This window comes from Ornithodoros turicata, chromosome 6, assembly GCF_037126465.1.
Source record: "Ornithodoros turicata isolate Travis chromosome 6, ASM3712646v1, whole genome shotgun sequence".
In the NCBI taxonomy this organism is placed as follows: Eukaryota; Metazoa; Arthropoda; class Arachnida; order Ixodida; family Argasidae; genus Ornithodoros; species Ornithodoros turicata.
In genome coordinates this window covers 71,856,657-71,871,291 of record NC_088206.1, presented here as the reverse complement: position 1 = coordinate 71,871,291, position 14,635 = coordinate 71,856,657, and the positions used below count along the sequence as shown (strand labels likewise).

The 14,635-nt window shown below is 44.4% G+C and overlaps 1 protein-coding gene across 4 annotated transcripts in view; it reads left to right on the top strand.

Annotated features, from left to right (window-relative positions):
* Positions 1 to 14,635, top strand: part of LOC135397289 (uncharacterized) — a 96,011-nt gene that overhangs the window by 12,612 nt on the left and 68,764 nt on the right. The window contains exon 1 of one of the 4 annotated variants that reach the window (XM_064628749.1): positions 8,499 to 8,633. The exons of the other annotated variants lie outside the window; for them this stretch is intronic. Coding sequence (XP_064484819.1) covers positions 8,558 to 8,633 — 76 coding nt within the window. The 5' untranslated portion in view covers positions 8,499 to 8,557. Of the gene's footprint in view, positions 1 to 8,498; positions 8,634 to 14,635 lie in introns of those variants that run through there. 4 annotated transcript variants of the gene reach the window in all.

The following is a 14,635-nucleotide window of genomic DNA, read 5'->3' as shown; positions in this document are numbered from 1 at the left end:
CGTGCAAGGGCAATGCGTCGACGTCTATGGTTGCGCCGATTCCTGGCCTAGATTAGGAACGAAGAAAAAAAAAGTAATCAGGGGAGGGCTTGCGAAAAAATGCGAGTGGGTCGACCGAGCAGCAACCATGCGGGATTCTTTTGGTTTGCGCATCCTTGAATTGATACGGAAGGCAGAGTGGAAAATTGCAATCTCCTGCGAAGTCTTTTTTTTTCCTTGTCGGTCTTCTTTCTTTTTGGTGGGGAGGGGGGGCCTTATGTGGTGTAAGCCCTTGCGTGCCTGCGTGTTTGTGTCTATTATGAACCTTATTTGCTCCTGAAACACAGTGTAGAATGCAAAGCATTTGCGCCATCCCGCGAAGGAAATTAAATTTCACCCGCTGGCTCTGTCGTCTGCGAACAGGAATGAGTACCGTTTTATGCGTGTGCATGGGCTGTCGTCTGCTATGACTGTCGTCTGCTATGACTGCTGCCTCACGTTCCGACGAAAAATCACGCACTCTTCCTCACGTTGTTGTTGTTGTCATTCCCTCGCGAATAAAGCGCGCTACTAAAAATCGAATCATCATCAACTGCCAGGCCAGTGAAAGTGACTGCGTCCAGTCAGTCCGGGAGGGTTTCCCGTCTGGATATCGGAACGGCACGCTGTTCTGTTTCGTCCAAAATGTGATAACGTGGCAACATTGTTCCGAATCTACTTGAATTAATTTCCAATTAGGACCGCGAAGCCCCCGTTTCCTCGTGAAATAGAGGGGAAGGGGCCGCCGCCATAACGTAATTGACTCGCTGACCGGAAGTCGTCGGATCCCACCAACCTTAGAGCTTTCTGCATCCACTCTTTGTTTTTCTTGCTTTCTCACTCCCTGTCGCTTTTGTGTACAGGGTAGAGGGGGGTCTGCGATTAAGCCTAATTCGTTACCGTTTTGCGAAATGCGATAGGGAGGGGGGGGGAAGCAAGCAGCGTCCAATTGTCCGCGATAAACACGTTTTTGGATTGGCTCATGCAACGAAGTAAGGGGGGGCCACGACAGGATGGAATTCCGTGTGTTGTTTGTTGTTGTTGATGCCGTTCGTTTGTTGCTGTTGTTGATGGATGATGATGCGTTCGTGTATCGGGGGGGTTATGGCGGAAGCGTTTGATTTTGGGCTGTAGAAAGGTCTGGCAACCGTGTGTTTGACAGTCTGGGATGGGGGGAGGGGGAGAGTTTGTCGTTCAGACAAAGAGAAAAAGGGGAACGATAACGCATTCCTTTATTTTTTGACACCCTCAGGCCGCTGAAAAGAAGGAAAGCTCGGTCGTTAACTTGACACGCGTTCACTTAACGTCAGCGCGAATAGCGAAGGACCGTTCACTAATTTATCTACCCCCCCCCCCCCCCCGCCACCTAACGCCCCCGAATGTTTGGCGACACCCCGTCCCTTTCTTTCCTGCTGTATATATGTCTGCAACGCGACGTAAATCTGTTACAACATTAGTGTAATAATGACCACCCCCCTCACCGTCATGATTGCGGTTCGGGATAAATCACTACCTTCGTTTACCCGCACACTATTGGCTGCCAAAACGTGTGCGAGATACTATGTACGTGTAAACGCACGAAAACACGTCTAGACGCTGAAGGAAGGCTGGTTTGCGCATGACTCTAGCCTCCATAATTTATGTGGGGCAGAGTCTGCTGGTAGAAGGTATTTCCAAGGCCTCTCTATACGCTATATTTTTGTTTACGACGTTGCTTTTACAGGATGCAAATGACGCGTATATTGGTGCTTCAGCGGGCAACCTTGGGTAGTTATGAACGTGATGTGGCTGTAAAAAAAAAAAAAAGCTTAGACGCGTCCGTGTTTTTTTCTCTTTCTTTTTTACACGCATGGCTGGCGGGGTGGACTTCCCCTACCCTTTTCTCGTCGATTTTCCTCCTCTTGTTTTAACGCTACGTTAGCTAACTCGATAATATTTAACAATGTTGACGGGCACTTATTTTTCTGTAGTTCGGAAGAGTGACAATACCAGTTGTTAAAGGGGTAAGTGGCAATGATATTATGTGGTCTCATGACGCGGAACAGCTATATACGGCCATAATCGACGCTGCAGCGGTCGGTTCGTCTGTTAACGTCGCTTAACGTCGTTCGCGGAACGTCCTAAGTCGCGCAGCTAGTATACGATGAACTTGAACCCAATTTCACCAACGCCGATTAACATTTGAACAGAGATCAACGGCTTTTAACTTGACTCGAACGCTTAACTGTGCTTCACTAAAAGGCGTTATTGTTACCGAATCATTTTATCGCGTCACTGACTAACGTTAACTAATGTGAAAAAAAGTAAGGAGAATATTTACAGGCAGTCAAATGTGAGGTAGCCATGGCTAACAAAAGTGTGGAGAGGCATCACGAGATATACGTAGTTATTTATTTTTGTCTAGGATCCAGGGAGTCAATCTTGGAACCTAATAACCCCGATAATAACCTAATAATATAATAAGTCTATAATAGTAATATTTATTAACAAATGCTCGAACTTCTCTTACTAGAGAGTTATTAAACCTTCGTAGTAATATTCCTGAAAGATTAATAGTGAACATGCAGCGCAGGAACGCAGACACAGAATGAAGACAGGACGACATGACTGCTACGCGCAGGAAATATACTGAATGAGAATAGCAGTCCCGTCTTCATTGTGTTGTCCGCGTTCCTGTGCCGCATATTTACTACGAATCTATACCGACTACTCCGCATCCGTACACTCATTCAATATTCCCGAAAGCACACGTTTGCGTGAATGCAGAGTCATATACCGTCCGTCCCTCAGGTGGAGCAACACGCTCAACATAGTCTCTATAAAAAGGAAATCTCGAAAAAAAAAAACACGCCGATCAGTCTTCGATTTCGCACGCTCGCTTCGCAACATGTTTCTTATTCTTCATGGTTTTTTTTTTTGTCTTTTTTTTAAACAAAGAGTTTGGTGCGTCTTCCGCACGAACACACCTTTCTTGCGCATCCGACACACGCCAGAACTTGAGAGAGAATAAAAAGGAGATCCGTGGCCTAACCATGACGCGCGGGATATCGTGGCCGCGGGTGATTGATTGGAAAGCGGTCTCGTCTTTGAAGGCTGGCTCGAAACGCACGATTCCTTTTGCCGTGAGATCGCAAACACGTGTTGTTTCGCCCCGCTCTTACTTCTGTCAGTGTTGTTTCATGTGTACTACATACGGAGGGGGCTTTTTCTCGCAAAGCCAGGAGACTGGTTCCCGTATATCGATAAATCATCCGCCATAATCATAACATGAGGAAGCAGAATTAGGAGTTGGACGTTTCGGTGCCTGTATATGCAATCGTCACGAACAAAAAACGTCGCACGAGCCCCGTCAAAAGAGAGAGAAAAAAAAAAAAAAAAACGGGCAAGGACAGCGTCTTGTTTACGGTGTGAGGATGATTGTTGATGAACGAGTTCCATTCCGTTATGTATTACAGTGAACCCTCGTTAATATGACCCCCGATAATCTGACATACGCGCTATACGACCATACTCCTGTGGGGAACAATGCGGTGAAACCTCTGCAAATCCCCCCCCCCGTTAATATGACAATTCCGCATTATGACCAACATTTTCGGGAACGACCATGGTCATAATAACGAGGGTTCACTGTACTCCCTATGGGAGTCCTTAACGTACCACTAAATAAATCGTGATTGCGTAGGCATTGAAAACTCACCTTGTAGTTTTGTCCAGCCGGTCTGATTTATCGATTGTATACACGAGTGAGATTAATGCTTTTTATTTGTTTGTTTCCCTTTATGTGCAGTCAGGGTGCATGTCACGTAGACTTTCATATCCTACGGTGTTGTAACTCACTTGCCCTGCGTCGTACTCCACCCTGAAGACATATTAAACACGTTAAGCACCGAGCATTTCGCACGGTAGTGCCTTTATCATTCCGGATTTCCGGAGAGACCATTGACATCCATGCAGATTGTCACAAAAAGGTGTACGCCTGCGATTTCCAACGAGTCGAGACGGAGAACGACTTCCTTTTGGAATGATCTTTGGTCGGGACCGTGTTATGCGGTGAAGGTCCGTTTTAGCAGGGTTCGGAAAAACCCGGGTTTTTTTTAAAAAAGCCCGCCCCAGTGGGTTTTTTCGGGTTTTTCGGGTGGGTTTTTCGGGTGCTGGGATTTTTTTTTTCGAACTGCTGCATATGACACGCAACATCCGTTCTCCACCTATTTTTCATGTTTCTGGAAGAAATAATTGTTTGCCGGTGTAGAATTTACGGTAAAGGAATCTCCGAAGCAGTCGTCCCTTTTCCTTCTTTTCTTTTTTTTCCTTCGTTTCTGTATTTCACCCGCGTGTGGGCTTTATTGGGTTTTTCAGCCCGGGTGGACTCAAAAAAACCCGGGTGGGTTTTTTTAAACTGGGTCCATTCGGCGAACCCTGGTTTTTAGAGTCCAGGCAAACGGGCTAAACACGGTCCCCAGGTCTCAGCGGCCGTTAAACAGCCCTATATGGTGGGCATAATTAATCCACAGACCGACCACTAAAGTCGCGAATTATCGTCGTCATTTTCTTTTGATAACGACACATGGTCAGGGTAAGAGAGAAGGGTCGAGCCACCTCTTCCCCATGTACGCGTGCTCTTCTGAAAACAGTGTACATTGTGCAGAGTACTCTATTGGAACAGCTGGGTATGAGCAGAGATCGCTGCGCTTGCTTTCCGCGAACTTTCGTGTTCAATCCGTGATTTATACTTGGACCCCGTCACATGCGAACTTTTTCCGATGAAAAACCACAGAGAGGCCTTGGAACGGGTGTATGCCCAGCTGAGGGTCACCTATTGTGGTGCGCAAAATATGCGCTCCCTTTGTAGCGCTCCCGCATTATTGCGTGTTTGATAAGGGTGTCGTCGAACGTGCCGGTTTGATTAGATCGAGACGGTGCTTGTGTGATTTGCTAATCGATGATTTCTGGAAGCGCAGCGAAAGTGTAGCGTTTGTTAATTATCTGTTTCGTACGAAGAGATGTACCGTGCCACAAAGTTGCTGTATCCTCATTCGGATTTTCAATCAATCAATCAAATAGAGTTTATTGTTGACCAAATAATATGCATACATTTAATATACAGATGGAGGTCCTACCTGAGGAAGCGTGGACCTCCACGCGAAAGCTTGTACAAATTAAACTTAAACAAAAATCTTCAGTGTCGGCTTCTGTATTTTGTTTATGTGATCTACAGGACTTGACTCCCCTCTTCGTATACGCATCAATTAAAAACTAGTTAAAAACCAGTTTCAGGACCTCCTATTATGAACACAATTTGAACAGCAAGCAACAGAGGGAGCGTACCAAATGAGAATTTTTAAGAATGTACAAAATTATTAAAGAAAATCAGTTTGAAGAGAACATAGTAAGGCATCCCTAAAGGCTGGAAATCGGACCGCAATAGACCGGATCGGATTGCGGATTTCAATCCGCAGTCCTGATTAATTAGTTATCCGAAGCATAAGGAGATATTCCATCTAGATCGACATATTATTTTCTGTAGTTTCTTTTGCGTAATATTTGGTGTTTAATGGCAGTTGTGTAAAATGTGCAGGATTTCCAGTTTTTCTATTTTGAAATATATACAATTGTATTAAATATATTGACGGGTAGCTGGACATTCTGAACGATAAAAAGCAACGGTTATGCAACGGTGCTGTGCAGAGCATCGTATAGAGCAACATTGAATCGTTCACAGTTGCAGTGTTCATATTGTTCTCAAAATGTTTATATCATTTTATGTTATGGTTGTTCGCTTTACTTGCGCAGCTGTACACTCTCCTAATGCATATTCAGTTTTTTGCGCAGCCTATTAAAAAGAGTCGATTCTTGCGGGATAGTGTAATATCGGACATGTTTAGGTTAGACGGCGATAAGATAGCACCTTTGTTCCTGGATGCTGTTTACCCTGCAGGCGAGTTTATGCATCCTTTGTCCGCACTGTGCAGATACTTAAACATGAGTGCTTTTCAACAGCTTCCGCCATTTTTTTTTTTTGGTTGGACTTTCGCATTGTTAAATGACCTTCTGACGTAAGCGGAAACAATAACGCTTACACTATACGCAGAGCTGGTCGTCGTAATCAACGTTCTTAGCTGTTCTCCGTACGTGTTGTTGATGATGTATGTGATTTAATATCTCCTCACAAATTGTTTGCTAGCAATCCTGTCTTGTTATGTTCTCACTGTCTGCGTGGCATGTATACAGTACGATGTGACATCGGGATGTTAGCTATAGAGATGCTTTCGAAATCCATGATCTCGAAATTCACGTTCCCGAAACAAAGAAAATCTAGGAGAATGCTCGATTACCTCGTAAGATGATATGCCGTGTATTGAAAACACGACATCGCTATTTAACCAATCAAATTCACGGGTTTTCGATGTCTGTCCAAGTCGTTTTAGCGAACGAAAGCCACATTTTAGCGGCCGTTAGGCTTAGCGTGGCGGACACGACGGAGCGGCACGTTGGTTAGTTTATTATTAGGTTAGTTCAAGCTCGGTGTTTGCATTCCATGTCCAGGCTAGTCTAGGTTCACCGTTGGCAGCTTCCCGCGCGCTGCTGTGCATTTTATAGTCGGACAGCATTCATTTGCAGTAGTTTATTTTGCAAAGGGGATTTCGATCACTTTATTTCGTGGTACTCCCGCTTTCGGGCACATGCCTTCTTTTATTACTCTTGCTGATCCGGTGTTACCTATGGTTTCGGGTGTTGCTTTCGCGTTAGATTGGAGACAAGACTTCGGACTAGTACGTACTAGACCCCGCTGCAGTAACCGTGTATACATACCGTGTGTACCCGACTATGAGAACTATGTAGAACGGTAACACTACGCAGCGAGAGTTGGACGTGTTCTAAGCGTATAGGAAATCCACTTGTGTAGCAGACTCTCTGTATAGTGCTTGTGTGTGCCTCTTGTGAATTTGGTTTATGAATTTGAATTGTCATTTGACGAAAATCGTGTTCTTATTCGACGAAGGCATACCTTGAGCTTGAGGGAACGATAACACACGAAGTAGACAAGACGAGGCTCAAATAGAGCCTCAAATTGAGCCTCGTCTTGTCTACTTCTTCGTGTGTTATCGTTCCCTCAAGCTCAAGGTATGCCTTCGTCGAACCTTCACCAGCTCGCTTGCCTGCTCACCCTTATTTCTTCTTATTCGAACCTGACGAATATCGCTTCATGAGATAGATATCCGGTGCAACCTGGCTTTACCCGAAATAGACGTACCGTGGGGTCTACCGTGACAGTGTAGTTTGACGACGTTGCGGCGATTTTCAGAATATGAAGAATGCATGGATCGGTACGAACGTCTAGACGGGTCCGATCGATTTCTATACACGAAAGGGTCACTACAGGGAAGTTCGATATTTTGTACCTTTGCGCATCGATTGAATGGTAGATATACGGGCTTCATTGAGTTTGATTCATTCAAGACGAAAGCTGGAAGAATGCTGGTTCATTTGGGTTTGCGGCTGAAGTCTACTGTGTTTAGGTTTGGTATTGATTTGTTGTCGCCTTGTCGGGGTATTGCTTCGTTGCGGTAGCTGGGGCATGCTCCTACGAAAAAAATAAAAAAATAAATAAATAAATAAATAAAGGAAAAGACTGAAGGAGGAATCCGGTGTCATTTTTTTTTCTTTGTTGGCAGGTACGTATCTTACTCGGGCATTGAGTAATGCGACAACAATTACGGTATATTTAAAATAAAACGATAAAACCCTCAGCGCAGGAGAAAAACGAACACAAGACAAAAACCAGACCAAAATCAAGCACTAAACTGCCAACCGAGACTTTATTCTATGCTTCAGTGCTTGTTTCGTCTATTTTTTGTCTCGTGTTCGCTTTCCCCCTGCACTGAGGGTTCTATCGTTTTTAGAATGGATCACCGTCTCACACGGATTTTTTTTATTATCTTGTATCACAATAATCACAAAATGTTAAGAAATTCGTCCGGATTTTCCCTGTAGCGGTATATGGAAAATGTGTTGTCCGGCATCTTTTGAATATCCGATTCACTTGGGCGTAATTTCCGATACACGATGTTTCACTTGGGCGTAATTTTTGCTCAAAAATATTTTAAAACAAAATTTGCTACGGGCTGTTGTTTGTATCTGTCCCTTCTAAGTCGTTCCAGCCTCAGAACATGAGTTTATCTCTTGCTACGGGTCTGCACGAGCTCTTTCACATCATATATTTGCTATTAACAAACAAACAAATTTGCGTGTTTTCTGTTTGACAGGGTTTTGAACATCTACTCTACTTCCACCGATCTCCTTTCATACACGAATACATCGTTCTCCCTCAAACGTTGACAAAGCGTCGATTATAGCGGTGACCGCGAAAGACAAAAAGCGAGGTGTAGCCGTGAACCGGCGCGCGTGCGTAATGCGCGAGGCGACCGAGAGGCGGCGCTGGCGGCGTCGGTGTGTCGACCTTTTGTGCAGCTCCGTCGTCAGATAGTCTGCTGCCGTTGAGGAAGTTCGCGGTCTAGGGAAGCTTCTCTCCTGTGGCCAAATGCTTTGCACGGACCAGGATGAGTCACGCCGGTGGAGCGGCCGCCGCCTCATAGCTCTCTGCTGGCTCGACCGGGGTGAGTCGGTCGACGCTAGTTACGCTGGGGTTACGTTAAACGAGAGTGAGGGTGTGTTATACGGGGGAGGAGTCTTGGGGAAGAGGGGGGGGGGAGGGGGATACAGGATTGCGCCGCGGTTTGTGGAGAATATTATTAGGTGCGTTTCGCTGTAGATATTTTACTGAGAGTGTGTGTGTGTGTGTGTCGCCGTTATATGATTTGAGGGAAGAGTGCGATATGTGACACTTCTGCGGAGGGGGGCGGGGGGTCTAAGCGATTTTGCATGTTTGAAATTTCGACATTGGGTGCAACCTCTACAGTCTCGAGGAATTGTCATTTGATGATATCGGGTCCCTGTGTGAGATCATGTGACAGACACGGTCGATAAGAAGAGAGAGAGAGGAAAATAAAGCACTTAGTCGACAGAAATGGAACAATTTTGAACGTCTACGACGTTTATGCCGGAGTAAATTGTGCATCTCCCGTATACCTTCCATAACACGACAGTCACAACGAACGGCGCGCGCGAGAGAGATAGAAAAAAAAAAAAAAAGAAACACGTTGTCGAAATGTCGTTGCCGCACGAAAGCACTGAAAGGAAGCAATTGCATTTGGGGAACGAGAGAGAGAGAGAAAAACCGGTGGACGGCTCTCCGATTTAAATAGCCAAAAAAGATCTCCCAGCTGGAAAGAAGGGTGTGCATGTTGTCCAGGGTTTCTGGTGCAACCATTAACTGGGTCGCCTCCTGTTGAGCAACGCTTTTTTTTCTTTCTTTTTTTCGCTCCTTTATATATTTTCCTTCCTCCCGAGCCGTTGGGTAAACGATGTTTTCACAACCTCCTCGCCATCTCTTCAACTGTCGCACTCGAGTAGGGCGGTAGGGCGAGACCGCAGTTTGGTTGTGAAAGCTGTTTTTCGCGTATCCTCCACTGGGGATATCTTTAGTTTGTTTGGACGGCGCACTCGCTGCTGTTTACTCATCTTTGAAGTTCGTCGTTTTGAGTCATTCTCGACCTGAATGGTAATTGAACGCACGATCGCTTTGAATTGCTCTCGACTCTGATGATGGTCCTTGACTCGATGTACGTGATTCCCGCTGGTCCTTGAAACCCTCGAATAGCCTGGAATTTGAAAATGCAATTTTCAAGGTGGAATTTTCAACCCTGGAATTTTCGCCGTCTTTGAAAACGACGGTTTTTGCAATTTTTTTTCCTTCTTGTTCTCACGCAGCTGCTAGTGCAATCATAGTTTGGAAACTACAGTGCTTAACACTCTTTGCAGTCGGTGTCAGCAGCAAAAAAATTAACGGCACCCTCCGATTTATTAATCCCTTTTCCTTTCTGTCCTGTGATCTTTAACATTCAGGTGTTGCCCATCATTTTTGTGAACGGATCACTATTGGACAGTCCCCGTATATTCTCTCATGTGATACCTGTAGCTTATAAATATTTTGCGCGAAATATTCGAGCGCTGGTCCAAAACTGCGTTTTACATCCCAGACAAAATGATGGCTGAGCCTTAAAAGGTCCTTGAAATGCCCTCGCATTTTTTGTTCCAAAATTCAGTGGGAGCCATGGATGTAGGTTCCCGAAATACTGTCAAGAGCCCTCGAAAACTCTGTCTGGCAGATTCGTGACCATCAGCGAGCAACTAAATAAACGCGCACATTAAACTTCCAAGAAGGGATTTGAAAAGTCAACAAATAAAAATAAAAGTCAACAGTTGTTACGGTCGTTGCACATGGCTTGTATTCGCAGAGCTATTTTTCTACTCTAGACACGTAGCACGATCGTACAAGAATGCGCAATAAGCTAGTATAATGAACAATTGAAACCCTATAGAAATTGCAGTATATATATATATATATATGAGGGACAAGTAAATGACACTAGACGTGTTTGAAATTCAAAATTACAGATTAATATGGCTTCTACGGCTGCACGCCGAGAAACACACACTCATGGAACGACGCGACAGCACCAGAGGACACGTGTTTCGCCGTGTTTGCGGCTCGTCAGCTCTGGGTAGCTGCGCATCGTTCGGAATTGGCAAACCAGGGGTCACTCAGCGCGCGATCTACACCTGGGAGAGTGACCGAGCACTCCTCAATGCCACAGTGCAAGCCAGTGAATTATAATGCAGAAAAAAAAACATTAAAAAAACAAGTAGGTGATACTACAAAACGTCTAGTATCAAACAAACAAACACGTCTAGCATCATCTACTTGTTTTTTAATGGCTTTTTTTCCCCCTGCATTATATATCTATATATATATGTAAGATCAAAAAAGACGCGAAAACAGATTTTAGGGAAGTTACAAACACTAGTTTATTACACAGGGAGACGTTAAAAAGTAAAATGGCCAAGGGGTCGACGTTTCGACAGTGCATGGCACTGTCTTCGTCGACGAAGACAGTGCCACTGTCGAAACGTCGACCCCTTGCCCATTATACTTTTTAACGTCTCCCTATGTAATAAACTAGTGTTTGTAACTTCCCTAAAATCTGTTTCCGCGTCTTTTTTTTTTTTTAACTTCTGTAACACTTTGTGGCCGTTTGACCTTTTACCCCAACTATATATATATATATATATATATCTCTTTTTTTACCATACATTTTCCGTTACTACAGACTCCTTCTTTTGTCTAGTATAGTGCCATTCGGCGTGTTGCGTGCGAAGCTGTCAAGGAACATGAATTGAATCTGCTCCGGTAGCAGCGATACAGCGTCAGCGGTGCTGGAAATGTCTAATGGCCATTGCCCTCAATGATAATTGAAATGCCCGCGTGCAGCGGTATAAGGCGGACGCCTCAGCGACGCTTTTGGACCCTATGCAAGGCCGCAGAGAGAGGAGAGAACTAAAGGCGAATGTGCATCAGGCCAGGGACACCAGTTCGAATACCCGACTTAACTATCAGTGTATAGGGTTTCTTTTTTTTTCCTTTTTCTTTTTTTCCCCTTCTTCTGACGTGTTTCGTCCCTCCGCAAAATGAATTTATAAAGAAACAGGGAGTATCAGAATTTCGGTCGCGCAAGAAAGACACGACCACATTATTTAAATTATTTATTTCGTTTTTTATTATTTGAATCCACTTTTTTTCTCAAAAGCCGCAGTATAAGAGGAGGGGGACAATCATTAATGTCTTTTCATCCCTCAAAGAACGCCTCGGGAGCGTAACTGTTGACAACATTGACACAAGCCCGTCCATTACGGAAAACGCGGAAGCGGCGACCAAAGCGGTGCGCAGCGGTTGGCTGCCGTATTACAATTTTACAGAAAAAAAAAAAAGTAAAGAAATGAGACAAACACAAAAAGGGGCGGACAGCTGCGAGGTGTCTGTCATTAAAGAACAAAAACAGAAGGGTTTATGCATGCAGATTTTGAGAGGAAAAAAAAAAAAAAAGAGGCAGACTTCTATGATTCATTCTGGCTTTAATGTCACGCTGGTGAAACGTCCAGCAGCAACGCAACTATATACCAAGAGCTATTGTGTTCTTATTCGCCCTTCGTGGCATAGAGAAAATAACGAGTGTGAAGCCCTCGTTTCGAGCTCTGACGGACTTCCGCTATCATCCCCGCCTCTTCGCTTTTTTTTTCTTCTTTTTTTTTTTGTCTCGCTCAGCAAAGAATATACATACAGACGAGAAGGGGTGGTTGTTTTTGACCTTAATGCCGTCCCGGGTTTTATATATGAGGGAGCTGGCTGCGGCTGAGTGCGTTTCGTTTTCAAGGTTTACTGCGTGATATATGGCTTTCAATTCCGCGTTCGTCTTTTCTGTGTTCGAAGCTTCGTTATATTGGGGCGTTCGTTTTACCGAAAGGCGTCTAACCCGTACGATGTTTGTCCCACCATATACCTACCTATATGCACCTATACCTACAGGAGGCATGCCATGGGGGTTACATCGACGGAAGTATAATGTACAGCTCCTGTCAACCTTAATTATAACACCGCAAAAAAATGGTGTCGTTCTCGAGCGCGATTACAGCAACCTTTGGGGCCATAATCTTATTTTAACAAAATTATTCGGCTAGTTTGACGCGAGGATTTCGTTCATTTAACATTCTCGCAGTGCACCCTGGGTGAGTGTTATCAGGCTCGAAAATGAGATTTTTTTCAGTGTTGTTATCAGGGCTGACCGGAGCTGTACTTAACCTCTAACGCGTTCTGTCGGATAACATATTCCCTTAAATTCGTGCCACAGTTTCTCCGTTTTTTTTTATTATTTCCGCTATTCGTTCCGTTCCATTATTTTTATTATCTCCGTTATTTCCTTACTGGAAGCCTATCACACCGATGTGAGATTTATCGCTTTAAAGACTACAATGAAATCGCGCATACTTACCTTGTACGAACCGTATCGAGATAACGTATCGTACAATCTGACTGTAAAATCGCATCTTGATTTTTGAGTCACGTCCGACCAGCAGTGACCTCATATTTTATCGCTTTCTTTCTTTCTTTCTTTCTTTCTTTCTTTCTTTCTTTCTTTCTTTCTTTTTTTCTTTTTTTCTTTTTTTCTTTCTTTCTTTTTTTCTTTCTTTCTTTCTTTCTTTCTTTCTTATTGCTTGGTATATGTTTTACACAGCGGAGGCGTGATTAAACGAACCAACACACGTGGCCGTGTACTCTCATTGTACCGTGCCTGGCATGCAGTATACACCGTGATAATCCGGCTGGCTTTTTCGAAATCAACAGCTGCCACCTTCACTTCCCTGGAAATCTAGATTCTCGCTTTCGGACGTGCTGTTCCGAATTTTAATCACAACCAATTCTAATCCCTTCCGCGTTGCTCGAGTTTTTCCTGGAACTAATACGTTTTTTAACATTTAGAGAACGCATAAATACTACGTAAAAGTCAAAACAAACTTTTATTGTACCAAGGACGTTATACACTGTTGCCAAAATTTATTCCACGATTGCGGACATGAAGGCGGTAGCTCTTTTGAGGAACTCTAATCATGACCTTGCGCCCAAGTTTTTGTCCGTATTTTCAGCCTCCTCTCTTTTTTCCGGGAAGTTCGATTGGCTTCTGAATTAAACAGCAGGGGACGCTGCAAGGCGATATGTGGACGCTTACTGTTCTCTATATATATATTTTTTTTTTTCTTCTGGCGGTGAGCTTGAATATGAAATGTTATGCAAAGCAAACTACGCGTAGCGAGGAAGAGTAGGTTGCCCAAGGTAATTTTTTATTTCTTTTTCTGTGTTAATCATATCGGGGGAAGTTCGTCGGGTGTTTGTACAGAGCTTTCGGGTGCCGATTGAACAGAACCCCGCACGTTCGGTTGCGAGAGATGGGGGCGACACAGCGCGCGCGCGCTTTTCTCCTACGGATTACTCTACTCGCGCGAGCACCCCACCCCCCTCCCCTCCCCGTCCTCATCACCTGAACTCTGGGAGGGCCTTCTCCTTGAGTTGCCCAAATGAGGCTGAAACATGGCCGACAGGATCGGCATTCTGTGTATACTCAGCACCAGCAGCACTTTAAGCACACAGACAGACGCGTTACGTTGCCCGCGTAGTTTTTAACAGCTTGAAATCGAGTTAAAATTCGGGCGGGGTTGGTGGTCCATTCTAAAAAGGATTTAAAAAAAAAACAGCGCAAGTGGACAACACAACTGGTGGCTTGTGTCGTCTCGTTTTTGTCCTTTTTGTTGTCTCCTTGCACCAGTTTTTTTAAAAATCGTTTTTAAAGTGTTAACAGCTTGTTGTTTGTGAACCCAGCACAAGTTATGCATGTGGCAAGTATCCCTGGCCAGAGCCAGCCCACCAACGCTCCTTTGACCTTCTTGGACACCATAGGACCTCGATTCTTAGGGGGCTCACCATTTCATTCCTCGTATCACCACCAGCAATGGGGTAGAGTATCGCCCTTGGCGATGAAACTCCCCATTCATAATCTCGAAATATATATAGTTGTTTTTGTGAGGAGGAAAGCTAAATACTTTTAATTTGCTAGTAAAATTGCGGTAAAACTGTTCGGGTCGACATTGTGGTAAGAAATAATCGCCAATT